Genomic DNA, 22929 nt, shown 5'->3' on the forward strand with positions numbered 1-22929 from the left:
CTCAGGGCTACGCCATGTGTGCAGAGGAACAGTGCTCTGCAGGGTTTTGCAGGTTGCCTCTGAGGGACTTCAGGCTGCGTTCGAATTGCCAACTTCTCAGTGAGGAGCTGAGGGCTCAACCATTTGTACCACCCAGGTACGTCTCAATACACAGTAGATGCCCAATAAATACTTGCCCGATGAATGAATGAATGAATAATGAATAAATGAATAATCTATTATATGCTATGAGGAGCCATTGTGGTGTGGTCAGGAAATGTGGGACTGCTTACCACAAGGTCAGGGTTTCAAATGACAAATGATACCTACCTCCACGCAACTCAAGATGTCAGCCAGGTGGTCGTTCTTCTGTTTGTTGACAGCATAAGCCATCCAGACAAGGCTGACTCATAATGCGCCTGTGTGCCAGAGCAGAAGTGCCCCAGTGTGTTTCCGTGCCTGAGATCCTCACAGATGTCGACTTGCACCCCATCCGTCATGGGAGAAGATGAGGCTATCTGCCCCCTGCACAAGTGAGAGCCTCCCAACACTCACCTTCATGGAAGGATCACTTAAGACAGTGGTTCTCAACCTGTGGGACCCCTTTGGGCGTTGAACAATCCTTTAACAGCAGCGAAATGACAGTGACAGAGTAGCAACGAAAATAATTTTATGTTTGGGGGGGGGTCACCACAGCATGAGGAACTGTATCAAAGGGTCACGGCATTAGGAAAATTGAGAACCACTGACTTAAGATAAAGGTGCTACAGCAAAGTGTGGTGAAGAAAGCAAATGGTGCCTGGCTATCCATCAGAATAGTGTCCGGGGTCTTAATGGCTTATATTCAAACAAGCAGCCCTCTAAGAGAGGAGTCAACTAAGTTCACATGGAAGAAGCACACCAACTTGTGTGACCCAAAGATGACAACAACAAAATTTGAATATGGCAAGGAGAAAAGCATCAGGGCCAAGCTTATGAACACACAACTGGTGGAGAGCTGTGGGGAATGGTTGAGTCCAAACCCATCTGCAGAGCATCTGGTCAGACTGAGCCACTGACAGATCTGCTCCAGCCACCAGTCAAGAGTCTCGATCAGCTGTACTCTCAGGCAAAGGCCACTGCGATTGTGTTTAGGTGGGACTGAACCCGACAGTTGGCCAACTGACCACCCAATAGATACGACCTGAATCTGTTCTGAGTGCAACTATTTCTTACTGGGTCCATAACAGAAACTTCTCCCCTGGGTTTCTGATTATTGTTGCGGGCCTTTTCCTTACGCATTATTAGTATTTCTGTCTGTATACTATTTTATTTTTACCTTTACCACCTTAGCGTGATTTTGTTTTCTATTGGTTTCCGTTGGGTCTCCCAGCTGTGAAGCACAGGAGAGTGGGTGCACAATGATACTAAAGGCTACAAGGGGATGTCGGGAATAGTGGGGAGGGGAAAGAGATATGGAGAGAAAGGGAATTGGGGGAGTAACTAAAGAGGGGAGGTGGCAGGGGGCACTGGAACAGATTGTGATTACATAAATCATTTTAAAGGTGATTTAACCATCGGGGGGGTGTGATGCTCTAAAAATTGACGTGGGAGTGATTGTAAAATTCTCTGTGATATGACTGAACCATTGAATTATATGTTATGTAAAGTACTTGCTAGTAAAACTGTTGGGGAATAAAAGTTAGTCTTGGAAACCCTACAGAGGATTGTGACGTGTCAGAATTTACTTGATGGCAGTGGGTTTTGGGTTATTATATGCTATATGCAAAAGCTTCAAAAGTTTGTAAAAAGAAAAAAATCTTATTTTTTTCCATTCTTCTTTGAATGTTTTATAGTCTTCTTGTATTATGTTCATATAGTTTATATATTACCTATCAGACCCATGGCCATCTAGCTACTTCTGACTCTTTGCAACGCTCCATGGGCTTTCTGCGGCTGAAAAGCTCTCTGGGCACAGAGAGCTTCGTGTGCTCTTGGAAGAGTGGTGGTGGGTGCGGAGCGCTCACCTCGCAATCCAATGTTGCCTCCGGGCTCGCTCTCTCACATGCTGGGTACGTGGCTGCGGAGCTCTCTACGGAGCTACAACGAATGTCTTCATCACAGACACTGATGGACTGACCTGCCGCCTACTTCCCGTCAGAGAGAATGAAGCCGCTCACTCCCCTGAAGAGCACTCATCATGTCCCCCACAAGCTCTCTCTCTTTCCGATTTAAAATTTCAGCTGTTTCCGTTTGGAAGTTCGTTCTTTCTGTGTCTAAGATTTTCTGTCTTTCGTTTTCAGTTGGGCTATGCTGCACATTCATTCTTCGAGGTGGGCTGCTCGGGGCTTTTAGAACCTGTGGGTTCCGGACCTTTGCTGAGTTTGGAAACTGCTCTGGGACACTCTCCCCCGTTAGTCAGCATGTCCCCTTCTAGACGTCCCAGACTTCCTGTACTTCCACTGCACAGCGGAACGTGCTTCACGGGGTTGGCAGCCTTCTTTCTTTGTTTCATAAGCATCCATTTCCTCCCTTCTATGCTTCATTCAGTCTGGAGTCTGTCTTCAAGTTCACAAATCTTTCTCCTGCTGTTTCCACAGATTGAATTATATATTTTTTTAAAAAGAAGACATAATGTCATCCTAACCCCTGGAGCTGTGAAGTTGACCTTGTTTGGAAATGGGACTTTTTTGTTGTTGTTATCAATGAGATCAAATGAGGTAATACCAGGGTAAAGTAGTTCCAATTTCTTCTGAGTGGGTGTTTTAAAAGACGTTCCACACAATGGGCAAGGTCCAGAGCAGAAGCTAAACCATTAAGCAGCCAGGGAGCACCGAAGACAGCCTGCAGCCAGCGGACCCTAGGAGAGAAGCAGGGCACCGATGCCCTTTGAAAGCCCTCAGAAGGACTCCACAAGGCCAATAGCCAGAAGGTGGACAGCTAGCCTGCAGAACGATTCGCAAAGAACCTCTGTCCTTCAAAGCTGCTTTGCGGCATTTTGTTACAGTGGCCCTAAGAAATTAAGATAGACTTTAATTTCATTTATTTTATATTTCAGTTCCATGATGTTTTTAATTAGGTCTCTTTTCAGTGAAATTACAAAAATATTCTATTTACAGTACAAGTTGTAGTTATTTCAAACTACTTGTTTACTAATTGGAACATCTGACTCTTCTCAGGGTCTTTTATAGATCATATTTTCTTGGAATGGATCATATTTTGTCTGGAGTGGATATTTTCTGGTTTCTGATATTTTATAAATTTTTTCACTGCCAATTATAATCATGTATAAATAAAAAATAAAGAGACTGAAGTTAATTCTCCTTTCCTCCAAAGAAGGAAGGCAGTTTTTAGCCAGCAGTCTGAGTCAGGGTTGTATCTTTTCAATGCAAAGAGAAAATGAGTTGGGTTGGGTTGGATTTGTAGTTTTACTTCAACTCAACTCATATTGATTCCAACCACCTCAAGGGCAAAATGTGCCCTCGGTTTGTTACAGGGCCCCACCGACAGTCTTCCACATTTGGCTGTTCCCAGCAAGGTTGGCAGTTCACACTCACCAAGCCACTGTGCAGGAAAAAGATGAGGCGTTCTGCTTCTGTAAATATTTACAGCCTTGCAAATCCATAAGGGTAGTTCTACTCTGCCCTAGAGTCTGAACGGACTCCGGGGCAGTGAGTGCTTCTGTGTGGCAGTGTTGGCATGGTTGGCTGCCATCAGGTGGATTCCGACTCATGACCCCATGCGGTTCCATAGGGTTCCAAAGCTGTGAACTGTGTGGGAAGCAGACTGCAACAGCATCGTTTGGGTGGGTTGAAAGTGTCAACCTTTTTGCTGCACTGTCCAGCAGGAATAAGTGCAAAGCACAAAATGTGAGTCACCCGTGTAAACCAAAATACACTTGCAGTTGTTTTTCAAAAAATAGCAACAAGCACTTGGAAATAACTGCAAGCATATATTTAAAACCAATATTTCTATAGTAAACCCTGCAATCCAGTATTTAGTATTATAGTAAACCAGTATTTCTATAACAATGTCATTCTAAGTATAATAAATATAAAGATTATTAATGAAATATTTTGCTTTGTTCTCTTACTGAGTTTTTTAAAATCAGAGCATACTGCGCACATACACAGCATTTCTATTTGGATTCCCACCTTAGCAGTGGCCGCGTGTAAATTAGCTACGTGTAGCTAATGGCTTCTAGTGTCCTAGAGTCTATCTCTAGTGTGGCATTGTGTTGGAAATAATGTGAAACTCTAAGGAGTATTTTCAGCCTTCCTTCCCAAGCATCCACAATAAGACAAAGTCCTCTAGAGGCCGACACCGGTCAGCGTGTTAATCTAGTCTACATAACTGATGCATGTCTTCTGCTCTGTCATTTCTACAACAGATTCATTCTGCCTATTCCAGACTCAGTGCACTCGAGTCCATGCTGATCCACAGCACCCAGAGAAGAACAGCCCCTGTGAGTTTCTGAGACGCTAACTCCTTACAGGTGTAGGAAACCCTGTCTTTCTCCTAGGGAGTGGCTGGCGGTTTCGAACTGATGACCTTATGGTTAGCAGCCCAACGTGTACCCACTCTGCCACAAAGCTTCCAGAAAGGGATAGAGCACATAGCATTTTCCTCCCTGGAATTTAATTTCTCCCCATCTCTCTATGATATCACACTCCTATTGACTTGTTTCTATCAGCTTTGTTGAGATGGAATTAACATCTAGAAAATACTCCCCCTTCGAAGTGACTCTTCAGTGAGCTTTTCCTTCATCACAGAACTGTGTGGCTGTTAATGCGATTTCATTCCAGCACATTTCTACCCCCAACCGAGAGCCCAAGTCCATTAGCAGTCACTCCTTTCACTCATCACCCGAATTTCTAGCACATACTGGTCTACTTTCTGTCTCTCTGGATGTGTCTCTCCTGGACATTGTGCATCAATTAAAGCACAGATTATGTGGGCATTGCATCTGGTGTCTTTCATTTTGGCACAATGCTTCTAAGTTTACTGCACACATCCATACGTCATTGCTTTTCATGACAGAACAATAGTCTCTTGTAGGATCATCTGAATTTTGTAGACAATTTGGCAGTCGGTCCAACAGTGGACAGAGCTCTGGGTGGCTCCCGTGTTGCGGCGATCACACTAGCCCTCAGCACGCAAGTGCACACTTGGGAGGAGACACAAGCTGGCTCTCTTGGACATGCGTCTCAGAGCAGCGCATCTATGTTTATTTTTCTGAGGAGCTGCGTTTTCACCCGTGGCTACATTTTACATTCCTGCCAGTAAAGTAAGAAGTGATTCAATTTCTTATTGCCTGTACTGCAGCTAATCCTAGTGAGCGCGAAGTGTTGCCTTACTGTGTTTTCACTTCCCTAAACGATGTTGGCCAGCATCTTCATATGAACACATTGTCATTTTTATAATTTCTTTTCTGTTAGCCAGTGCCGCCGGGTCAATTTTGATTCACAGTGACCCTACATACTACAGAACAAAACACAGCCCGCTCCTGTGCCATCCTCACAATTGTTCCTGTGTTTGAGGCCATCAATGCAGCCACGGTGTCAATCCACCTTTCTCTTTTTCATTGCCGCTCGACCTTACCAAGCACGACATCCTTCTCTTGGGACCGGTCTCTACTGAGAACACGTCCAAAATGCTTGAGATGACGTCTCGCCATCCTTGCCTCTAAGCAGCATTCTGGCCGTACTTCTTCCAAAACAGACTTGTTTTGTACGTAGTCCATGATACTTTCAATATTCTTTGACAGCAACATAATTCATTGATTCTTCTTTGGTCTTCTATATTTAAGGACCAACTTTTGCATGCATATTAGACAACTGAAAAGACTGTGGCCCACCTTAGTCTCCAAAGTAAGATCCTTGCACTTCTTTAGATAATATATTTAAAGCTATTTGAGCATTTTTTTATTTGGGTTGTCTTATTATTGAATTAGGTGAGTTCTTTATATAGTCTATATAAAATTCACGCATCAGACTTGTACATCTGTTCTCCCATTTTGTGGGCTGCCTTTTCACTTTCTTGATAAGGACTGTTGTACTACACAGGCCGACTTGGATCCACTCAACTCTGCGCCAGCCTGTGATCTCCCAGCGTCCTGCTCTGCCTGCCTGCTTCATCAACTGGCAGCTGCATGAGCCTGAAGGGGCTCCCGCCACCATCTGATCCAAGGACTTGAATTAAGGTGGCCTGGAATACTTCCTTTATATAAATGTCTTTCTTCACATAAAGTTATTTTTTATACGTATGTGTCACTGGTTTAGTTGCTCCAGAAAACTCATTTATCGATCTTTCATGTAGTTCTTAACACTGGAGTGCATAACATTGCTTCTTCCTTGCTACTTTAGCTTGGAATGAAAATTCCTTACTTTTAGGAATTACGTAATCATTTACTTTTTATAGGAATATTTTGTAAAATATGATTGCTTCATTCCAATGTGGTTTCACTTCTGCCATTTTTCCTTTGAGGCTCAGGAGACAATATCTCAGAGACATTGAAATATGGTTTATGGACTTCTAAGTGAACCCTGCAGAAGCCCAGGTGGGACAACTGGTTAAGCTTTCAACTGTTAACTGAAAAGCCGGTGGTTTGGACCCACCAGCCACTCCATGGGCAAAAGATTTGGCAGTCAGCTGCTGTAAAGACTGTATCTCCGGAAACCCTATGAGACAGTTCTGCTGAGCTGGAATTGACTCAACAGGGGCTGATTATGCAAAAATATTTTGTTACTTTCTTATTTAGAAATGACTCTTGAAAGTCGTTTTTCAAGGACAAACTATTAGGTTGAGTTTATCATCCAAGACCCAGAACAGGGTTCCCCCAAAGTTGTTATACATGCCTAGAATATCATAAAATAATGTAATAACAAATTCTTCTCTGGCACCTACTGTATGCCACATATATAGAATTTAGCTTATTCATTTGTCATAAAAATCCTATGAAGTATGTAGGCACCATGATTACTGCTGCTTCGCATGGCAGTCGAGGCACAAAGAAGTTGAATAATTTACCTGACGTTACCAGCTAATCAAGGCAGAGCACAGATGGGAATCAATGAAGTGTGAATCCAGAGCCTACTCTTGTAACACTAGATGCTACTACTGCCCTGGGTCTCCGTTTCTCGTGATCAGTCCTATGTGCCTCAAGCCACCCAAAGAGACTCCCTGTGCTTTCAGAGAAGCCTGAGGAGCCCTGGGGGTTAGGGGTTACACTCTGGGCTATGATCCTCAAGCCCAGTAGTTCAAAACCACCAACCACTCTATGGGAGAAAGAGCTTCTGACTCCCACAAAGAGATGCAGTCTCAGAAACTCAGAGGCAGTGCTACCCTGCCCTGTGGGGTTGCTATGAGTTGGCATAGACTCAGTGGCAATGAGATTTTTGGAAGGATATTCTAAGGTTACTATCTTCCTTCTAAATATGAGTAAATTGAGCCGCAGGGCAACTATAAACAAATTACAAACCTGGGAAAAAGTGTCATGCAAGCATGGGTCCCAGAGATGAAAATGAACAAAACAGTGCCAATCCTCAGGGAACTCAAGGTCAAATACAATCTAAACACTTCCAGTGGGAAACAGAGGCATAAGATACCATGGGTGTATCCCAGATAATTAAGTGATTGCTTTTAGAAAACCAAGCAAGATTATATAAGCAAGAGTAAGAATTTGGGGGGCGACCTGATTGGATTTAACTTTCACAAGAATCGTACGGTCTTCATGAGAAATGAGGTGGGCAGGGGTACATAAGGAGATAGGGAGATGCCTGAAATATTTATTGAATGTTAACTGTGAGCCAAATACTATTCAAGGGTTATTGGCAAAATGAAGAGGTGAGATGCTAAGATCCTGGACTGCCTTAGGCCAAATATGAGTGACAGGTTAGAGACAGATCAGAGCAGAACAATGGATCTCAAGCACAGCACTCCAGGTTTGGCTCCCCGGCTGCAAGAGCAGCCCAGGCCACTCTGTAGCGAAGGGAAGTCTGTGTTTGGTTGTTTATTGACTGATTGGAGGAAGAGGCACACAAGGAGGGAAGAGGAAACCAGGAAAAGCTGAGTCAGGAGAGAGAAGATGAAACAAAGGACGCAGTCATCAACACTCCGGTGGGAAATGCGATCAAAGAAGGGGCCAGATTCACCCAGCCAAAAAGTTGAGCACCAGGAAAACCATTAAGGACACTAGTGCCATGGGACCATTTGGGGAGAACAGTAAAAAGATGGAAGACACTGGCAGAGGGACAAAAGAGCTCAAGGAGCCCTCAGCACACATACACAGAGTTCCAAGCAAGCCAGCACAATCTGCCCAAGTGCCACAACAAGCAAAGGGGTAAGAAAGTGCCCCAAGAGGGGTCACACTGTGATTGTGACAGGATTTTTTAAAAAAACAAAACAGGTTTCTTTCACTGAAAGTCAAGGAAGCTTGAGGAGCATTAATTTCTGAAGCTGAAGATCACAGATGAATGTACCTATTTATATTTCCAATGTTAGAAATGAAAAGTATATTCACCAGAATGGAGGTTCTACTGAAAGAGTCTCATGGAGTAAAAAGTCACTAAGTAATCGGCTCTCCCACTACTTGACCAGAGACAACTCATCTACTTGGTCTCTCTATTATCTTTAAAATCAGAATATTGGATTAGATAATTCCTAAGGACTCCTTCAGCCCTCAGTCTAAGATTTTATATAAACTGGCCGAGGTAAAACTCACTTAAGGGATGACCTATAAACCAGCAGAGAAAAAATATTAACAATGCAAGGCTGGAGGCATGCTAACACAACTCAGTTATATGTGTGTATGTGCGTGTGTATATTATATACACAGATATATATACACACATATAAATCAGAGTAAGTTATGCACACACACACACACACCATTATACTTGTGTATAAGCCGAGTTTTCCAATACCTTGTTTATGCTGCTTTGTGGTAACATGAGGTGCCTTGGCTGATACTCGGGTGGGCTTATCCTCGAGTGTGCCCAGTAACGTCAACCAGAGTAACTAGAGAAGATGAAACTCCTCATCCTAATCACAGTGACATCAGCAGCCACCTCCCAGATGATAAGCACGCTACAAAAATCAGTCGCCATCCCTCGCAGCAACATCTACTGGAAAGCAGTAGGTTCTGAGTTTTTCCTATGCTGACACTGTGGCATCTGAAAACAGAGCGGCAAGAAAAGCCAGACACTTGTTCATCTGTATTTCTGTGACTTTTCTCACTGGGCTATGATTTGCAACTGTCCTTTTATGTCTGGCAGCAGTGCCAACTTCAGTATGAAGCATATATTATTTTTATCATGTTGATTACATGTGTTCACCAGTTTAGTTGTCCGTGTATGCTTGGTGTGGTTTGCAAATAGTCAGTGACGAAATCCAGAACACAGCATTTTCGCAGAAAGTGTTTACTGTGAAATTTCTCCTCAGAAGTTTGCTTTGCTTTTACAGCTTTGATCCATATGACACCCACAGTCCTACATTTCAAATAACGGCTTATGCTTAAATTAAGAAAACGCCTGCACGTTTGATGCGCATCACGAGGACAGGAGGATGTGGGGGTTCTAAAGAGGACCTCATTTTCTTAAGTGATCAGAGATTTGGTCAAATTTAAAGTCTGCTAAAATGTTCCAAACTGCACTTCTTCAGTTTTATGGCGACTGGATATGTACATTCTGTTATTCATCAACACTTCACAGAAATACTGGATTTGTCTGAATGAATTTAAAAAGCCACAACTGAAGAAAATCAGAAAAACCTGGTTTTAAATATCAAAAGGTCCCGAATGAAAAGTATTTCTACAGGCCACACTATGCAAGTTTTATTGATCAGTGTACTTTTTTCCCCACCAGAAAAACTGTTGCAAGATTGAACGTAAGAAAGTAAACTTACTGGTAAATATCTTTCCTGAGGACTGATCTGCCAAGAGGATTGTCGGCCTGCGGGGCCATGGTGACAGAGCCGATCTTTAAAACCAGGGCGTCTTCTTTTGCTGTTGGGTCCACTGTAACAAAAGCGAGAGATTCATGATGTCAATTTCAGATCAGGGCACAGCTTCATGGATAAACGGGAGAATTATTTGAGGGAATGGCACAGAGATACATTAACATGAGACCAATAAAGTAAGAAAAGTCAAACTGGGTCAAATAAAAATATTCAAAAATGGTCTCAATTCTCCAGTTCTACTAGAGCTTATTAAACAGTTTTCTGCTATGATGCGGGGGGGGGTGGAGAGAACTAAAATCAACATTAAAACATGAATATATATATGCAGTTTATAGAAGAAGCTATATTTCTTTAATGTCACCATCTCATACAACTACATCTTTGTTGTTCCCACGTAACTGTCAGTCCTGCACCTTGAGGTTCCAGTGCAGCCTATAAATATATTAAAGGAGATGACAAAGGACCAGTCGTAATCCTCATTCTAAACCCTTTGAAATGTGCATGATGCCTGCTAGTGAAATGTGGCACACGCCCAGAACTGCACTCTGAGACGTGGACTGTCAGGGCCCCGCAAGCGACAGCGGTGACTACTGCACAAAGAGGAGAGACGACGCTCCTTGTTTCTAGACACGAGTGTCTACTGTGAAATTAGTAAGCCAACAATACTCTCACACCTGGGTGAGAATCCTACTTCCTAAGAAGTCCAAATCTAAGATAAAATATCTCAGAAAACAGTAAAAGCCAAAAATGTATATCAAATCTAACTCAGTACTGAAGATGACAGCATCTTAACTGTATTTAAAGTGTTCAATTGTATGGTACGTGGATTTTATGTCAATAAAACTGCTTAAAATTTTAGTCACTCATTATTACATTATGAAGTTCAATCAATGCTTTTTGCTCTAATTCACCAGCTATTATAAAATCTCTTGTAAGGAGTGAAAATAGAATTGCATAGGGGTCTTTGATTAGCCCCTGTTAGTTTATACTAAATTTAGCCTCCATCTTCTCAACTTATGAACAGCAGTTGAATCATTGTTGAAAACACTTTTTAAACCTTTAACAATAGGCAACTTTCTGGGGTTAAAATAAACTATAAAGTAAACTGAATAATTATTTTAAATAGCAGAGTAAAGGACTGAGCTGCATGACTTCAGAAATATCCTGAACAGAACACGCCTGCGAAGGCGGACAAGCCGTATTTCCCAAACGCGGGTGCCCAAAGAATGCGCCAGCTAGGAGATTATTCCCAGCTGCTTCAGCAGCACACTTGGTACGGTCTGACTTAGATTAGTACGAAAAAGAAGGTCGGAACGAAGAGAGTCGGGAGAAGTAAGAAGAAAGATATTTGGTGCGCGAAAGAAGGAGCCGGAACATGACGCCCACAGGGAGCTGGAAATGGCACGATAAAGGAGGAATGGGTGGGTGGGGTCAGGAGAGGATCACAAAGGGGGAAAGCGGCAAGTTATTACAATAAACATTAGCATATGGATGCCACAGTGAGGACAATACTTTCAAATGTCCACAGCAAAGAAGATCAGATAGGAAATGGCTTCTCAGGCAGCTGCATGATTTTCAAATGACGCCGGGCCTGGCTTGATTACAGGTCCTCAGACTGTGGGCACTGTTTACATTTCACAGAGCTTGCATGTTACGCCACGCTTATCAAAGAGTTGCATGTGGGCAATCCTCTGATGAAGCAGCAGGCATCGTTAAATCAATAAGAAGTGGGTCTGGAGAATAGACCATCCCACAAAAGTGCAATTAGTGAGTTGCTAACTGTTCTCCCAGGCTGCAGATAGCACCCACCATATCAAAGTCTGAAATGTAATAGAAACACTGCAGCAAATGAGGTACATATGGAAGAAAAATGACGTACTTGGTGTGACATACAGAGTCAGATCCAAGAACAGAATTCTGTTTCTGTAGGAGCCAAAAGTGTTCTCACTAGATTATACTGACTATGAAGTTATATTTTTAAAAAATGCACATAAAACAGACCAGTCGCAAATAAGATTAAAATAATTAATATTATTAAATAAAGTATCCAGCTTATCAAAGTACATCTTTGAAGTATATGAGAAAAAAATAAAATATGAGTCATTTCCCCCCCAGTTACTTTATACTTTACAGAAACAAGTTTCCTTTTTTGATTGATTTCCCCTGCGTTTAATAGCTGCACCCTATGAGGAAATGCCCCCTAGAAGGATCTTCTACATGACAACGAATGTTTTCCTTCCCTGCTTCAAATGCAATTTTAAAAACTAAGCTCATCTAAAAGACACATACAATCCAAGAAATACTCCCTTATTTGTAAATAGAAAGAGTTAAGGTAGGATGCTAAACACCTGTAGACTCAGAACCTTGATAAGCAGTCATGGTAATACTAACAATATTCAGGGTGAAAACCAGAATTTCAATAGCACTTCCCTAAATATAGATGAGAACCCTATATTTTTCTTATTAATAACAGCCTTCTAGACATGGTTTATAGTTAATAAAGTGTGAGACACGGCTCTAAAGGGTCCTCTTTGCACGCGATGGTAGAATGCGTATGAGTTGGGTGGGTAGAGATACCTGCAAGTGCATATGTGGATGGAAACTGCAAAGGCTAAACACTAAACAACGCTCAGAACCCATGAGCTTGCATCAGAAGAGAGAGGAGAATTTTCGTGGTAGTAACATGTAATCAAAGACTCTGGAAATAACAGTATTTTGGAGTCCTCAATTGTCTAATATAAATTAAATAAAAATGAAAGTTTCAAAAGTACTTGAACTTATCACTGTGTAATGCTCTATTTACACAAAGTCTTAACTATAGTGATTGTCCTACAAAAAACTATCAACAAACGGTTTAAATTCATCATTGAAATATTTTCAGCTGAAGACAGAAAGATGATTCAAGTAAGCATGTAGCCGAATGCCCTTTAGAAATTAAATTTTAAAGTTGGATTTCACTTATAACTGGTGCACTGATGGCTCAGGGATCATTATATCAGTTTCTGGCATAGTTTCTCCTGAGGCAGAATGTGGTGGTGATAGCAAATGCATCAGGACAAAGCTCACACACATTTTTAGTTCAATTGAACAGATAAAAATATTACTCTAGGAAGGTCCTCTAAAACACCTTTCTAGAATAAAATGAATGCTGTGCTTTCTATTGTATTACTAGTTATTTCAGTAATCCTATTTATTTCTAATGCTATGGCTGATTCAATGATGTTTTCTTGATTAGTCACATAATTTTCAAATGGAAACATTCTTTTTCTCCTATATTTTTTTTCAATTTTACACTTTAAAGTGGCTAAAAAAGAGAGTTGTATTATTTGAATTTTACTTCAGGAAAGAAAGACGTCTTCTACACTCATGGGTAAGGGTAGTAGCAATACATTTTTTCCCCTTTTATCCTATGGCCATCAAGTCAATTCCAAGTCACAGGAACCCAATAAGGCAGGGCATACGTCTGTATGGGCACAGAAAGTCTTACCTTTTGTCTAAAGAGCACCTGGTGGGTTTGAACTACTGACTTTTGGCTAGAAACCCAATGTGTCACCTACTACCAGCTGCAGGGCTCCAGAGTCGCAACCGAGGGACAACAAACAAACAAACAAAAACAACTAAACTAACACAATGCAGCAATGTACCTAAGTCCACCAATCCTTTGTATACACTGTTATATTTAAGGACAAGCAGGTATTCCAGAAGTTCATAATCCTTCAAGAGATGTTATACCGTACCCTCATGGCCAAGCATACACAATGACACACGGACAAGGCTGGCGCCAAAAACTAAACATGAAAAGATGTGTGCAATATATTTATACCAGGCAAAAAACTTACATGCAACGGGTTCTTACTGACTGGCAGGGAAAAGATTAATGGCTTCTTAGAAACATAGTGGGTTTTCACCAGAGAGCCTGATAAAAGCTCACAGTGTGGTAACCCACTGTTAGGTAACAAGTGAGAGAACAATATAACTTGGTGGAGTCATTAGTGAAAGCAATTTGACTGTATCACTACACATTTGATCAAGAAACCCTTTTGTTAGGCATTTATTCTCCACAGAAACCAGAGGTTTTTCAACCTGTGGGTTGCGACCCCTTTGGGGGTGGAACATCTCTTTCATAGGGGTCGCCTAAGACCATCGGAAAACACATAAATAATTCACAACATATAATTACATATTGTTTTGTGATTAATCACTATGCTTTAATTATGTTCAATTTGTAACTATGAAAATACATCCTGAATATCAGTTATTTACATTACTATTCAAAATTACAGTATGAAGTAGCAACGAAAATAATTTTATGGTTGGGGGGGGCACCACACATGAGGATCTGTATGAAAGGGTCACGGCCTTAGAAAAGTTGAGAACCACTGACATAGACCATGCCATGTCACCAAAAAGTACACCTAAAAAGCTGTTAATTTGAGGAAAAGAGGGCTAGTATTAGCAAAACATCACCATTAAGCCACAGCCGCTCTTTCAGTAGTCACGGGGTGACATTTTGTGTGCGTGCGTGTGTGAGAGAGAGAGGGAGAGGGATCTACCAAGAATTGAGTTTACTAAAACCAATGAGAGAAAAGCGTCATAGCCTTTTCTAGCAAATATCCTAAAGGAAAAAAAATCTTGAATTTTCGACTCTAGGAACTATCCTAACTAACGAGCATGAGGTCTCCAGGTGGCATCAGCGACCCACCCAACACCCTTGATGGGCTCTCCTAGCGATTCACATAGAACTGTGGCATATTTAATCTTTCCAAAATGCACCAACCTGAAACCGAAACCGGCTGTCCAGATTCCAAAACCCAAACCAGGCAACAAACAGAAAGCAAGGGTCCTAAAGTCAGAGGATTTAAAATAAACAACAAAATCAGAAGACATACCTCCAACCATAGGGTGTATTTCCTCTGTTTTGGGGACAAAAATTCTGATGACACTCGTGTTGATATAAATCAAAGGTAAACTGCGGGAAGTCAGTGTATGGGTTCGCATGGGCTGGCCAGGAGACTGCCGCTTCTCTTTTTGGGTCCTTGGCAGCTTTGCCTGAAATATGCTCGCAATGGCATGAAGCAAAGGAAACCAAAGGACAATATCAAAGGCTTGTGATGAGAGAAGAATCTCATGAAGGAAATGAGGGGAACCATCGGTTAAACCTTCCGACAACTTATGAAAACTTCTCCGTTCATTTCTTGACGTTAACTTGTGGCGAACGTTTTTGGTCACAGCTTTGGTGTACGTCACAGAGAGAAATCCGTGCTGCTGATGCGGGCCATCCAAGGGCTTGGCAGCAGTCTGTTCGGGGGAAAAAGCACAGGACACACGGAGTTGATCAGAGATAGACTATTTCAAAGCAGAAATTTACTTCAATTAGCATTTGACATTTTATTGAGATTCACTAACTCTATACCACTATGTGACCACAATCAAGAATCTCACCAGGTTTAAACGGAAACTTGGGAATCCTGAGCTCTAGAATTCAAGTCTAACTCTCCGTGGTTCAACTTGTTTCTTCGCTTTCTGTAACGGTCACAACTTATAGGCTAGCTCTAAATTTTCACCTTTTAATTCTTGTAATTTTTTCATTAGAATATGAGTATGTTGTATTTATTCCGGTGCAATGGAAATGAGGCCATTTTATGTAGTTTTATTTATGGTCAGCATAGACAAAGTATGCGTGAGGTAGATGGGACCTTACAATAAGAACAGGGCTTTCCTCTGATAATTGGGCTACTTTATATGAAAATAAATGAAAAACCCAACCCCCTGCCACTGTGTCAACTGGACCCTGCAAGCCCGCGGGGTGGAGAAGAGCTGTCCTCACAGGGTTTCCCAGGCAGCAACCCTTTTCATCTTATTCCCACTATGCCTGGGCGAGTGGACGGCTGATCTTCGGGTCAGCAGCCCAATGGCGTGACTTGCTATGCCACGAGGTCTCCTTAGCTCACTTAGCAAAGCAATCAGTACATGTTTGTTGGAAATGGAAACGTTTGTCTTTTAGAACTGATGTATTTTCAGTGGCCATAACCTTGATTACTACTTTACTAACTCTTTTACTACTCATATTCCTCAAGTCTGACACTGCAAATTAGTATATACACAATGGATTACTTAAAACATAAATAATTCTGAAAAAACAGTTGAATGAACTTTCATATTTCAATTGCATTCTACAAAGAAATGACAGTAAAATGACAATTTCTAAAGAGTAAAGTTCATACTTCTGATTTCTTTAAAAGATAAGACAGTGTTACGAATCAATCAAATCAAACGAGTATAAAATACTTTATGCTGTTTATCCAGTATAAAATCAGAACGAAAAATTATATTATAGTTTCCTAGCACTCTACCCACATCTTGATACACACACACATAATTTTAAAAAATCTATTAGGGTCTAAGAATTGATGTTCAGAGAGGACTGAAATTAATAAGTAGAAAAAGAGTGGATTATATTGACATAAACAAGGGGACAATGTATGTGAAGTAGCCAGTGTTATCTCATTACTAGTAAACCTCGTTCAGTTCTAATTTCTTCTATTATCCAAGAACAAGATGAGGAAAAAAAAGTACACAAATCACTTATTGTTCCTAATTTTGTTTTTAATCAGAAAATTACAATGGGAGAGAATGAGATAAAATTTTTTCATTACAAGTTTTTTTAAGATCATTATTTGACCATTAAAAATGATAAAGTTGGAATGAAAGGCATTTACGGGAACATGTGGCATACTCCTTTTCCCTGGAAGCATCTGCTTTGAGAGTGCTTTGAATGGAGTCCAGCTCTCTCAACACTTCTCTTCGGATACCTCCTTTTCATTCCAACGCTCAAACAAAAAACAAACTACAAGAAGGGAAAACAAGTGCTCCCACTCTCACCACGTTGCAAGAAAGCAGGCTCCAGTGGGTGGAGATGGTGGCTGTACCACAGGCCGAGTGGGCAGTGGAGGGGAGGGTGGGCGCAGGGCTAGGCAGTAACTTTGCCTCTAGATGTCTACAGTGGACTTTAGGGAGGTGTCAGAATTTGGTACACTAAATAATCCAGCAAAGCATATGTTAACTAATGGTAACTTCTGAATCCAAAAAATAGTATGACTATGTTCATTTGGAAAAAATATTTGTAAACATATGTGATGTAAACTCATAAAATACAAAGTCCAAAAGTAGGGGTAGTTTAAAAAATGGGCTACTCCGCTGATCCTCCCAGTATAAGACAAAGTAAAAGATGAAAGCAGAAACAAGGGTACTAGCTGGAATTCAGGCAGTGTAAGTATTGCTTTTCAATTAATAATATTAATATTTAATCTATTTAAGTTAGGAACTACAGATAAACCTTAATAAATCATATTTAATAAACATATATTATTAATAATAAAGGACATTTTAAGGGTGTTACTAAAAATTGGTGTTCCCAATGAATAGGAATTAAAATGATATAAACATTTTTCTTATGGACCCTTATGAAGCTTCACCAGGGAAAAATAAAATCTACACAGACCAACAGATATGAAAACCATGCAGACAGTTGTTTTCAGCATTATCCAAAATCAAAACTCACTGCCATCAAGCCAATTACGACTCGTAGGACAGAATAGAATGGCCTTCGTGAATTTCCAAGGCAGTAAATCTTTTCAGGGAAAAATCCTTAAGAGCGGTTAATGGTCACAAACTGTAGACCTTGTGGTTAGTAGCCCCACACACAACCCACTATGGCACCAAGGTTTCTTGAGAGATGATTCTATAAGGAATATTCAAAATCAAATCAGAAATGGCATTTGCCATGCAAAATACAAAATCTCAACACACAAAATCACTTTAAATCTCGTCAGTTTGAAACAGTCACCACGCTGCAGTAGAGAGGTGGCTTTCTACTCCCATGGAGATTCCCGGTGCCGGGAAACCGCAGGGCAGGGCCTTTCCTGTCTGTCCCATACGTTGCAGTGAGTGGGCATCGACTCCAGGGCAGTGAGGTGAGGAATGATATGTATGGGCTAAGTTCTCACTCAACTTCAAAAGAAGGAATAGAAATAAATGTCACATCTGCTAAGGGACTATGTAATAATTTTGGTAATGAGTGAATACATTTGTAAGAGTGAGTACCAAAGTGATCATTTGTTCTTCATGTGAAACAGTTACTTGTCTATCAAAGGTTTTGAGAGCATCAATTAAAAGAATTAACTTAAAAATATATTCAGAGATGTTGTGTCATTAGAAAAATCAGAATGAGCAATGTGTTTAGCTTTGGTAAATTACTGGTTTCCACAGGCAAACATTTCATGGCAAGATCCGTGGCAGAAGCACAGACATGCCTGGATCCGAGAGAGTACCAAATAGGGAACTTTGAGTTAGTTGTGGGAAGGCAAGGGTGTAATAGTAGAAGAAAATCACTAACAACAACAAGAGTCCTCAAATAAGTAAAAGCACTACTGTCAAGTCAACTCTGGACCTCTCAATAAATGCACAGTACAAAAAAAGATGTATTTAATTGTCCTAACTAGATTTTGTTATGGTTAAAATGACTTAGTTATACATGTAAAAAGTCACATTTACAAAAACCAATTGATGAAGCATGCACAAGTGACCCCAAAATTGTATTCTAGTTAATTTACAAAGTCGACGATACAGAGACAAAGAGAATTGGGAATGGACTATGTGGAGAGTTTAGTGTCCTCCTCTGAGCGCTTGTGAACGGAAGCTCAGTGGCATAACTGAGAAATGATTTCTTACAGAAGGAAAGAAGCCAGAGCAATTCCTGAAAGGGTCCTGCTTGCTGATCGATCGAACCAACAAGTTGCGTCTGTTCAGCTTGTCAGTACAGGAGAGGAAGACGCCTCCCCTTTGCCCCAATTTAGACCAGCACTCTGCCCCAGGGCTTGGGCAGCAGCAAACAAAAAGAAGTTAAAAAGACAAAAAGTGAGAAAAGATATAAGCAAAACAAAACCAAAAAAATCTGGATAGCTTTTAATTCTGCTTAATTTTGCATAGGTTTACATCTGCCCCCCTGCTAGGGTATGGCCTCTGCCTGGTCGATCCTCTGCAAAAGCAACGTTAATGGAAATAAATGAAAAGTAATTACTTTTTAGTGTAACATCACCATGTTTAGCTCATGGTAAATAAAAAGTCGGCATAAACTCAGCTATGAAATGGAAATAACTTTCAAAAACTCAACAAAATAGTACATTAATGATACGGTTTACTAATAAAAGCAATCTTACCTTTACTTTTTGATATTTGTGTAACAGGAATATGGTTACAAAAGTGAGCAATTTGGAGAAATAGTTTTGAAGCAGTGCAATTTTGGAAGAAAGGTCAAAAAGAATTTACTCTGAGCTCTAATTTCTGTAACCATAAGTCCTATTACATGAAACAACAAAGAGAAGCAGTTGTATAATAGATTTTTTAAAAATCGTAATTACTAAATGATTCTCACCACAGGTTTTTCTTTGCACTGTAGAAATACTCCTTCAAAATGTCCTGACTGCCAACCTTCCCCTGGCCTGAAAAACACAAGTTCACCTTATCTGTTCTTTTCAGTTTTTCTGAGTTAAAAAATTGAGTATATATAACTATTGCAAATAGTTATGAACACAATATGAACTCAAAGGTGTATCGATCAATGCAATCAGTAAAACAATTTACATTAACACTACACACTGGATGTCCTGACGAGAAGCGTTTGTCCTCATGGTAAAATGTACATTTATTTGGTTATTTAGCTCTTATTCTAATTTTGCTCCACATTATATTGCAATGCTTAGCAGAGGACTTGGCTCATGATAAATATTCAGTAAACATTTATTAAATGGATATGAAAGTAAACTTATCTAAATATTTAAAATTTATATAAATTTAGCCATAAAGAATCAACAGTAAACTAAAATATAAATCATACTAATATGGATCATATAAATCATAAAGAAATTATTTCAACTATAATATTATCTAGATAAATCACTTACAAGGATTCTTTTGGTATATATACATATCATTAGAAAATAGCTAAAAAACTCAAAAATGCATTTAAAAGTCACGTCATCACAAGCAATAGTGCATGCAACAAAAACAATTCTTATATGTGCCGGGTAAAATAATAATTCAGAACATATCTTAGTATACATATCTAAGTATGTATCTTAGTATGTATAAACATATTTTGTACTTCACATTTATGGCATGATTTTTTCAGATGTGGTTGTTAATAACATAAACAATATGATAATATAAAAATAGAAATATCATTAATCTAGAATTAGAAACTTATATAAAAATGGTTTCAGGGCATGTGATACATATATATATATATATATAAGCAAAACACACATGATTTTGAAGTTGCTCAATAAATTATTGGATGAATATAAATACCATAAATCATGAAACAAATGGATTTTAAGTCTATTTCTATGCCAAAATAATATACAATTTAAAATACCATGCTTTTCAAAAAATAAATTTAAAGAAATCATTGCAAACTTTATGGTATGCTGATTATATCTCAACTCTAAATGTTTTTTCCCATTGGGGAAAAATTAATAACAAACTGTGATGGGGCTTTGTGAGAATATTTAACTGTAATATTTCCACTAACATTATTTATTATTTGAATTACCTGATATTTGTCTATAATCATACTTTTCCTAGACATTAATTAAGGAAGAAATGATATGGCCCCAGGAACACCAGCCATATGTATATTTGAATGAAAATAAAAGTCTTCAGAGTGCTATGGAACAGAAATTAAGTAGACAAGGAAGTGCAGCTAAAACAAGAGCTCCTGTCTTCATGGTATCCTAACAAAAATATACCATATACTCTAAATTCTGTGACATGCTATTAAAAAGTAGTTTATTTGATTTAAGATAACAGTGGAGAGACTGAGTAACAGATTTTATCAGGTTAAAAAAGAAAACTTTTTAAAGCCTATAGATAAGTGACAAATAAATATAGTCAATTTACCTTTTTAAAAATCATCTTTCAGAGAAAGTGTGTATATCATTTTTAATTAACTTAATTGAAGTTTTTTATTAATAAATCTTTTTATTGGGGCTCATACAACTCTTATCACAGTCTGTACATACATCAATTGAGCAAAACACCCTTATACATTCGTTGCACTCGTCATTCTCATAATTTACCTTCCACTTGGGTTCCTGGAATCAGCTCGGTTTCCCTTTTTCCCCCTTCCCCTCCGTCCCCACTCCGCCCTTCCCCCTGGTCCCTTAATAGTTTATAAATAATTATTATATCTTATCTTACACTGCCCGGTGTCTCTCCTCACCCACCTCCCCATTGCCCATTTAAAAAATCCTTAGACTGTTCAAAAAATTAGCTTTGACCATATTCATTATTTATAATTTACCTGCTTCGGTAGTGATCAATATTGAAGCTTTCTATTTTACATTTCACCTTGGTATATACATCCTGGACATCTACAGAAGCGCTGAGATCTTCTAGTTCACTGACCATACAAACTTCTGCAGTAAGAAGCAAACATTGATATCCATATAAGCCTGATGATCAATAAAACATTTTCTTTTTTACATGTTACTCTCACATATACATCCTGGACATCAATGGACACACCAAGATCTGTTTGCTAACCATACACGCCTCTGTTATAATAAGCAAACATTCAGCGCAACGCAATTTTCACAATGAAGGAAGGACCCCTATTTTAAGACAGGGATAATTCCTCTCTGTGTCTGAGGTGCTGGACACTGATACCAGAGCAGGAGCACTGCGACACAAGCAGGGACAATGAGGCAATGCATGAACACGATAGTCTGCAGACAATAACCTCATGGCCTTTAGAGTGACAGTCAACAGGGCACAATATTGAGCTACCACAAACTCAAAGGGCATCTAAACAGAGAAACATATGTTAAGACTCAACACAGTAGTATTTCTAATAAGTACTAGAATTAGATCTAATGGTGTTTCATTATAAATGATAATAACAAATAAAGGAAAATCTACTACTTCCTCTAGAAATAGGTTTGATCCTGGAGCTTCTCAGTTGAGAAGGAAAGTAGTCCCATACCTGTGCTTTTGTGCTCAGGATCAGGAGCAAAGAGCTTGATAGTAATTTTGGGGAGCACCCACTGCATCCATAGACTAACACGTCCACTGGATCCACCAATGTTACTTGTAGTTTGTTCCAGGGTGACAGAATCTGAGAATGGAGAGTCATCCCCTGCTTGTGCAGAGTCTCCCTGGGGTACAGAAACAAAGCAACAACAAAGCATTTTGTCACTTAAGTGAACATAAATGGGGGTGGGGTGTTAACACTTGAGACAATTACTTGTCACGGTCCCACATTAACTATGGCTAATCAATATAAACATATATTAATCAAATGGCTCTTACAGTTGAGGTGTGCATACATACCATTCTAGTGTTCTCTAAGAGTATCAAAGGGGCCAGTACAACTTGGAATCACAATGAACATTATTCCCTCGCCCAAAGACGAATCTAGCTCTGCATGTCAAGTTGTACTAAGTCACAGTCACACCAATTCTTTTATGTGTTATTTATGCCTGCTTTCCATAGAGCTGAATAGTTGCCACAGATTCTAAGATCTCTCTCTCTCTCTCTCTCTCTCTCTCTCTCTCTCTCTCTCTCTCTCTCTCTTTCTCTCTCTCTCTGTCCCAAGCTTAAAATATTTACTATCAAGTCCTTTACAAAGGAGCCCTAGTGGCATAGTGGTTATGAGTTAGGCTGTGATTCGCAAGGTCAGAAGTTCAAAACCACCAGCAGTGATGACAGACAAAGAAGGTTCTTTTGTTCCCATCAGCAGTCACAATCTTGGAAACTCCCGGGGGCAGTTCTACCCTGCCCCACAGAGTTGCTGTGAGTCAGCATCATTGACTCGATGGCAGTGAGTTGGGTTTTGGAGTCCTTAAGTTTTAAAAGCAGCAAGAAAGTCACCATGCCCCTTACATTCAAAATAAGGAGATAGCACAAAAATTATGAGATTTGGCAATAACTTTTTTTAATGTTTTATATGGTTAA

General features: G+C 39.8%; 1 protein-coding gene across 3 annotated transcripts in view; it reads right to left on the bottom strand.

The window, feature by feature from the left end:
* VPS13B (vacuolar protein sorting 13 homolog B) overlaps window positions 1-22929 on the bottom strand; it is a 731003-nt gene that overhangs the window by 341858 nt on the left and 366216 nt on the right. For all 3 annotated transcript variants that reach the window (XM_075549441.1, XM_075549440.1, XM_075549439.1), the window contains exons 26-30: window positions 21959-22130; window positions 21278-21392; window positions 19349-19415; window positions 14805-15213; window positions 9862-9973 (exon numbers count right to left, since the gene is read on the bottom strand). In XM_075549441.1, the coding sequence (XP_075405556.1) occupies window positions 9862-9973; window positions 14805-15213; window positions 19349-19415; window positions 21278-21392; window positions 21959-22130 (875 nt within the window). The remainder of the gene's footprint in view (window positions 1-9861; window positions 9974-14804; window positions 15214-19348; window positions 19416-21277; window positions 21393-21958; window positions 22131-22929) is intronic.

This window comes from Tenrec ecaudatus, chromosome 5, assembly GCF_050624435.1.
Source record: "Tenrec ecaudatus isolate mTenEca1 chromosome 5, mTenEca1.hap1, whole genome shotgun sequence".
Classification (NCBI taxonomy): domain Eukaryota; kingdom Metazoa; phylum Chordata; class Mammalia; order Afrosoricida; family Tenrecidae; genus Tenrec; species Tenrec ecaudatus.